We start from the raw sequence: 7,912 nt of genomic DNA on the forward strand, positions 1-7,912 counted from the left end.
TAGTATAATGTTGCTGGTATATAATAGCCTATAACCTTTAAGTAGTAGTGAGTAGTATAATGTTGCTGGTATATGATAGCCTAAAACCTTTAAGTAGTAGTGAGTAGTATAATGTTGCTGGTATATAATAGCCTAAAACCTTTAAGTAGTAGTGAGTAGTATAATGTTGCTGGTATATGATAGCCTAAAACCTTTAAGTAGTAGTGAGTAGTATAATGTTGCTGGTATATAATAGCCTAAAACCTTTAAGTAGTAGTGAGTAGTATAATGTTGCTGGTAAATAACAGACATAATGTAAGGTAGTTATGACCACATTTATTATGTTGTTGTATAATAGACAATCCAATGAAAGGTAATAATGACCAGCCTAATGTTGTCTGTGTAAAAGAGAGAGACTAATATAAGGTAGTAGTGACTTGACTAATTTTGTTGGTATATAATAGACAGATAAACGTAAGGTCCTAGTAACCAGAGTCATATTCTTGGTATATAATACACAGATAAACGTAAAGTAGAAGTAACTAGTGTCCTGTTGTTGGTACATAATAAACAAATAAACGTAAGGTAGTAGTCACCAGTGTCATGTTATTGGTATACAATACACAGCGCAATGTAAAGTAGTTGAAACCAGGCTAATGTTTTTGATATATTATAGATAGATGAACGTAATGTAGAATATACCAGAGTCACATTTTTTGCATATAATGGACATATAAACGTAAGGTAGCAGTATCCAGAGTCATCTTGTTGGTATACAAAAGATAGACGTATATAAAGAACTAATGACCATACTAATGTTGTTGGTATAGAGTAGAAAGACCAATGTGAGGTGGTAGTGACCAGTGTTATGTTTTTGGTATATAATAGACACATAAACGTACAGTAGTAGTGACCAGAGTCATGATGTAAGAATACAATAGACAGACGAATGTAAGTTATTAGTAACGAGACTAATGTTGTCGGTTTGTACTAGACAGATAAACGTAAGATAGTAACGACTAGAATAATATTTTGGATATATAATAGAGAGATGAAAGTTAAGTAATAGTGACAAGAGTCATGTTGTTGGTATTTGATAGACAGATAAACCAAAAGTAGCAGTGACCAGAACCATGATATTGATATGTAATAGATAGATAAACGTAAGGTAGTACTGACCAGAATCATGTTGTTGGTATACAATAGACAGACCTATGTAAGGTAGTAATGACCAGATTAATGTTGTTGGAATACAGGAGAAAGACCAATGTAAGGTGTTAGTGATCAGAGTAATGTTGTTGGTATATAACGGACAGATGCACATAAGATAATACTGACCAGAGTTGTGTTGTTGATATACAATATACAGACCAATGTAAGGTAGGAGTGACCAGACTAATGTTGTTGGTATATAACAGACATAAACGTAAAGTGGTAGTGACCAGAATCGTATTATTGGTATACAATACACAGATATATGTAAGGTAGTAGTACTCAGACTAATCATCTATCTATATAATAGATAGACTAAACGTAAGGTAGTAGTGACCAGAGTCATTTTGTTGATATATAATAAAAAGATAAACGTAAGGCTGTAGCGATCAGAAACATGTTGATGGTATATAATAGACAGATAAACGTATGGTAGTAGTGAACAGAATCGTATTGTTGGTATACAATAGACACATAAACGTTAGGTAGTAATGACTATAATCATGTTGTTGGTATATAATAGACTGATAAACGTAAGGTAGTCGTCACTAGCGTCATGCTGTTCGTATTTTCCTTAAATATATTAAAGAAGTAAGTCTTAGTTTTGCATAAGGTGAAATACATTAAATAACCATGTCTGTGTTCTTTTGTATAAGGTTTGAATACATTAAAGAATTAAGTCTTCTTTCTTTTGCATAAATTTTGCATATATTAAACAACTCATCTACATTCTTTTGCATATCTTCTAAATGCATTGAGCAACTGCGTCTACGTTTTTCACATAATTTTTAAATATATTAAACAACCAAGTTTACTTTCTTTTGCATAATTTTTAAATACTTTAAACAACTATGTCAACGTTCTTTTGCACATGTTTTTATTATATTAGATGCATTAAGCACAATTTTCTGCAAAATTCTTGAATAAACCAGTTGAATATTATGAAAATAACATGTGGAATATTTTGAGTGTTATATTTTTTCCTCAAATCCTTTTAGAAACAAACTTCTTTCGAAACAGTAGAAAAGTTTAAAACCCGTAAAATATTTTCTTCTTTTAAAAATATCATTTGGTGTTCTTCTCAAGGTAATCTGGAATTAACACATCTATGAGTATCAGTGGGTATGTATATGTGTATGTAACAATACATATGAAAAAAAATTGATCACCCACCTTCCTGCACATTGGAAGAACAACAGAGCTGCACGCGACTGCATCATTTCCTGACGTTTCATATCCAGGATGGAGTTCTTTATTAGTTAGTTCAGCTTGTGGACAGGTGTTTAAGTATAATAATTGTTTGTTCTGTGTCGCTAGGTTCCAACATCCGCCAGACTGGTTCAAAAATGATATTCCTAGAATTGCTTATTATGTTTTATCGGATAGGATAGCTGTACTTAACACCCTTTTACACGAAGACAGTCTCAGAAAGTTGCTGTGCTCATAAGCTGAGAGCAGAGGAATCAAAGGTAAGTAGTCTATAGGTATTATAGAATAAGTTTTATAGTGATTAAAAAACAGAAGGGTAACCGTAATACTTTATCATTGTGTCGCACTTATTTATCAGTAAGAACCCGTTACGTTATTAGTGTGTATATATTTATTACTATGAACCAGTTACTTTATCTGCATGTACCACCAGTTTGTCACTGAATCAATGACTTTACAATAGTTTCATCTATTTATCAGTATGAGTCAGTTACTTTAACTGTATTACCTTTTTATCAGTATGAACCATTTAAGTTACTAGTGTATACCACCTTTTATTAGTATGAACCAGCTACTTTATCTGTGTGTCTCACTTTTTTATCAGTACGAACCAGTTACTCTACCAGTGGGTATCACCTATTTACCAGTATGAACCAGTTACTTTACTTGTGTATAATATCTATTTATCGGTATGAACCAGTTACTTTACCAGTTTGTACCATATTTATCAGTGTGAACCAGTTACCTTACCTGTGTATAATATCTATTTATCAGTATGAATCAGTTACTTTATCAGTGTGTCCCATATATTTACCAATATGAGCCAGTTACTTTATCTGTCTATACCCTCTATTTATCAGTATGAACTAACTACTTTATCAGTGTGTACAATATATTTATAATTGTGAACCAGTTACTTTATCAGTGTGTACGATATACTTATAATTATGAAGCAGTGTATAATATCTAATTTCGCATAAAGTTACTCGAGGGCTATCTGTGCTAGCCGTCCTTAATTTAGCAGTGTAAGACTAGAAGGAAGGCAGCTAGTCATCACCACCCACTGCCAACCCTTGGGCTACTCCTTTACCAACGAATAATGGGATTGATCGTCACATTATAATGCCCCCACGGCTGAAAGGGCGAGCATGTTTGGCGCGACGGGGATACGAACCCGCGACCCTCAGATTACGAGTCGCACGCCTTAACCCTCTTGGCCATGCCGGGCCATTACTTTACCTATGTATCACATTTATTTACAACTTACTATGAACCAGTTATTTTATCTGTGTACACCATCTATTTACCAGTATGAAGCAGCTACTTTACCAGTGTGTACAATATACTTATCAACTTATCATTATGAACCGGTTACGCAGACGTTAATTTATGGACATTTGTGATATTTACTCTTCAGTGATCGATTACTCTTTAAACTTCATTTCAATAAACAGCGCAATAAATTCTACATTTTAACTGTAGCCAGTGATTAAAGTTATATCAGTGAATTAATATTACATCATTTTGATAAATACAAATGTATCTGTGTTTGTTCTTCAACAACAATAAAATCTTGAAATATATTGAACGTCTAAATATTGCGTCTATCGATATTTCTAACATGTAATAAGAAATGGCTAATTTAACAGTAGGTAGATTTATTAATAAATCCGTTGTTTATTGGTTAAGATATATGGATGATACTTAAATAAATTGATATTTAAGTACCTTAACTCAATACCATGTTGCTTTGTTTAAGGTGTTGTCTGTGCCATTAGGAAAGCGTTCCCCAGGGGTATGGGAATCTTAATGGGACACTATTAAATCCTTTGGTCCTTACGTAAATATTAAATTCGTAACCAAATCTGCCATCCCTTGTCTCAAAAAGAAGTTCATAAAACTGATGGTCCTAATTACATATGCATTGCAGTGTTTGCATCATGAGATTCAAGGTAAGAGGAAGGTATATGGTGGAATAAAGAGACACTCTTCATTTTCCGCTTATGCCTTTGAACATTAGAAACCCTCATTTGATCTCTAGTGAAAATACAGTAATCAGTAACAGAAAGTTACCACCATTTGTTCAAAACTAAACTTATATCTACAGAACTAACAGAAAAATCTTCATATTAGTTTTATAGTATCTTCTACGTGTAATTGTTTCTTGCGATGCTCATTTAGAAGGTTTCACGCTATTTAAGTGTGACACCAGGTGATGCTTTTAATTATTGTAATCTTTAGCAAAATGAAAATTTTAAATAGAATATTTTTAATGAAGTTCTGTTATTTAACTGCTATAAGCAACATTATAAAATTATTTTCGATTTCCTGTAATATAATAATATTTATATAACTTTCTTTCACGTAGTTTGTGCTGCGAAAATGAAAACTTGGCTCACCATTTTGGTCATTTTCATACTGTTATCGTACACTTGGCACTGTGATGGGTCGCCGGTAGAGGACGTTGACAAAGGTGATGCAGATTTAGTCCATGAAAAGGCAGCTCTGTCAGAGACGCTGAGGGACTTGTTTTCTGATAATCCGGACTCACCACTGACTAGAGCATCGGATTTTATACGAGAACTAGCAGGTGGGTAGAAGTAACTAGAAAACAATGTACATTTTCAACAAAGCGGAAATTAAGGATTATATGAAGTTACTAAAAGCTATTGGTCGGTTGTCTTTCTTGACCTCAACCGGCTTTTATAGTTCGGTGATATCTTTTGGTGCAACACGTGAGTATTCTAAAACTCGACTAATGTTCCTATAAACCAGAGTAGTGGAAAATAATAACAGACATTATTAGTACTACTAGTTCACCAGGTATCGTTGTGTGAGCTGTTAGATATTAATGGTAATGTTTATTAAGTATAGTGGTATAACATATCAGATATTAGTGATACTTGTTCGTCAGATATTGTGTTTGTTTTAGAAAATATATGATGTAAGTTATCAGTGCCACTTGCTCATAAGATATTGTGTTTCTTTCAGATAATATCCGGTTTTTTGTTGAAAAAGTAGTTGGTGCGGTGAAGAATGCTGTAAGTGGTTTTCGTAGCTCTCTTGACGGGCCCAGAAGTGAGGTAAGTGTAGTTAATATTTATTGTTTTGTAGTTCTCTTGACGGGGCCAGAAGTGAGGTAAGTGTAGTTAATATTTATTATTTTGTAGTTCTCTTGACGGGGCCAGAAGTGAGGTAAGTGTAGTTGATATTTATTGTTTTGTAGTTCTCTTGACGGGGCCAGAAGTGAGGTAAGTGTAGTTAATATTTATTGTTTTGTAGTTCTCTTGACGGGGCCAAAAGTGAGGTAAGTGTAGTTAATATTTATTGTTTTGTAGTTCTCTTGACGGGGCCAAAAGTGAGGTAAGTGTAGTTAATATTTATTGTTTTGTAGTTCTCTTGACGGGGCCCAGAAGTGAGGTAAGTGTAGTTAATATTTATTGTTTTGTAGTTCTCTTGACGGGGCCAGAAGTGAGGTAAGTGTAGTTAATATTTATTATTTTGTAGTTCTCTTGACGGGGCCAGAAGTGAGGTAAGTGTAGTTAATATTTATTGTTTTGTAGTTCTCTTGACGGGGCCAGAAGTGAGGTAAGTGTAGTTAATATTTATTGTTTTGTAGTTCTCTTGACGGGGCCAGAAGTGAGGTAAGTGTAGTTAATATTTATTGTTTTGTAGTTCTCTTGACGGGGCCAGAAGTGAGGTAAGTGTAGTTAATATTTATTGTTTTGTAGTTCTCTTGACGGGGCCAGAAGTGAGGTAAGTGTAGTTAATATTTATTGTTTTGTAGTTCTCTTGACGGGGCCAGAAGTGAGGTAAGTGTAGTTAATATTTATTGTTTGTAGTTCTCTTGACGGGGCCAGAAGTGAGGTAAGTGTAGTTAATATTTATTGTTTTGTAGTTCTCTTGACGGGGCCAGAAGTGAGGTAAGTGTAGTTAATATTTATTGTTTTGTAGTTCTCTTGACGGGGCCAGAAGTGAGGTAAGTGTAGTTAATATTTATTGTCTTGTAGTTCTCTTGACGGGGCCAGAAGTGAGGTAAGTGTAGTTAATATTTATTGTCTTGTAGTTCTCTTGACGGGGCTAGAAGTGAGGTAAGTGTAGTTAATATTTATTGTCTTGTAGTTCTCTTGACGGGGCCAGAAGTGAGGTAAGTGTAAATAATATTTATTGTCTTGTAGTTCTCTTGACGGGGCCAGAAGTGAGGTAAGTGTAAATAATATTAATTGTTCTGTAGTTCTGTTGACGCTGCCACAAAAAAAGTCAGTATATTATATATTTCTTTTTTTACAGCTCTCGATACTGACATAAGATCATCAGTGTACGATATATTTCTGTTTTTACAGCTCTCGACACTGACATAAGATCATCAGTGTACGATATATTTCTGTTTTTACAGCTCTCGACACTGACATGAGATCATCAGTGTACGATATATTCTGTTTTTACAGCTCTTTTCACAGCGTTAAAAATTAGGTCAGTGTGATACACATTTCTTTCTTCGCAGCTTTCGCTACTTCAGATGATTATTGCTTGTAATATTTCATATATTCTTGCGAGTTATATTTCTAAAGATCTATTCACAGGGATCGCCAACTAGTGGTCTATATCCAAAAACTGTATGATATTTATAATTAGCTTAAAACTATCCCGGAAGTTAATGAATATTGACAAATGTGGAGAAGTAAGATTTACTTTTACACATGTGCCTCACATTTTGAAACAGGAACGGGAAGCATTTGCATTATGTGGCAGCCATAATAATGAACATACGTTTCTCTGAAGTTTCTAGGTTACACAGCGTCTGGGTGTGTATCTATGTCGATACATATGTAGAAATAATATTTTTAACTCTACTTTGTCTTGATTTGATTGTTCTGTTCCTTTACATAAAAAAAAAATACAAATTACCTCCCATTTTTTTTATGTGTTTTCTTCCAGCAAAACGCTACTTCTTCACTCCTTACCCAGGGAAAAGACGTGCCCATTTACACTGGAGACGAAAATGAATAATTACTTTGAGTACACATTTTCCACTAATGTTAAAGCATTTATTTGAAAAAAAAATTAAAATGAACTAACTTCTGAAGTGCATGTTCTTTATTCTCTGGATAGCCTAGTCAGTGTCTGTAAATACAGTATTATGTTGTATAAGTTGACAGTAAATATTTCTTATATAATGCAAAAATAAACAATTATCAAACAGTTTGCTCCAACATTTCACTAGATAAAATAGTTAATACACGGTCTGTTCCAATATAGTATTAGATAAAACAGTTGATACACGGAGCTGTATAATTTGTTCCAACAAGATACTAGATAAAACAGTTGGCACAGGAACCTGTTTAATTTGTTCCAACATAATACTAAATAAAGCAGTTGGCACACGGACCTGTTTAATTTGTTCTAACTTGTTACTAGATAAAACAGTTGGCACACGGACCTGTTTAATTTGTTCTAACTTGTTACTAGATAAAACAGTTGGCACACGGACCTGTTTAATTTGTTCTAACTT

At 33.7% G+C, this 7,912-nt stretch overlaps 1 protein-coding gene across 2 annotated transcripts; it reads left to right on the forward strand.

The window, feature by feature from the left end:
* Window positions 1–2,507: 2,507 nt before the first annotated feature.
* LOC143225456 (uncharacterized) lies at window positions 2,508–7,603 on the forward strand. 2 transcript variants are annotated; one of them, XM_076454902.1, is made up of 4 exons: window positions 2,508–2,660; window positions 4,769–4,990; window positions 5,392–5,483; window positions 7,339–7,603. In XM_076454902.1, exons 2-4 carry the CDS (start codon window positions 4,783–4,785, stop codon window positions 7,408–7,410), a joined length of 372 nt encoding a protein of 123 aa, XP_076311017.1. In that variant the 5' UTR covers window positions 2,508–2,660; window positions 4,769–4,782; the 3' UTR covers window positions 7,411–7,603. The 2 variants fall into 2 exon arrangements, with proteins under 2 accessions (XP_076311017.1, XP_076311018.1); XM_076454903.1 differs by lacking the exons at window positions 2,508–2,660; window positions 4,769–4,990 and adding an exon at window positions 4,997–5,135.
* Window positions 7,604–7,912: the final 309 nt, after the last annotated feature.

Source organism: Tachypleus tridentatus, chromosome 9 (genome assembly GCF_004210375.1).
Source record: "Tachypleus tridentatus isolate NWPU-2018 chromosome 9, ASM421037v1, whole genome shotgun sequence".
NCBI lineage: Eukaryota > Metazoa > Arthropoda > Merostomata > Xiphosura > Limulidae > Tachypleus > Tachypleus tridentatus.

Excerpts from the sequence above, each read along its gene's own strand:
- LOC143225456 (XM_076454902.1), top strand. The coding sequence starts at position 4,783 with ATGAAAACTTGGCTCACCATTTTGGTCATTTTCATACTGTTATCGTAC. Across the intron at positions 4,991-5,391 it reads TTTTATACGAGAACTAGCAG|ATAATATCCGGTTTTTTGTT; the intron begins GTGGGTAGAAGT and ends TGTTTCTTTCAG. Across the intron at positions 5,484-7,338 it reads TTGACGGGCCCAGAAGTGAG|CAAAACGCTACTTCTTCACT; the intron begins GTAAGTGTAGTT and ends GTTTTCTTCCAG.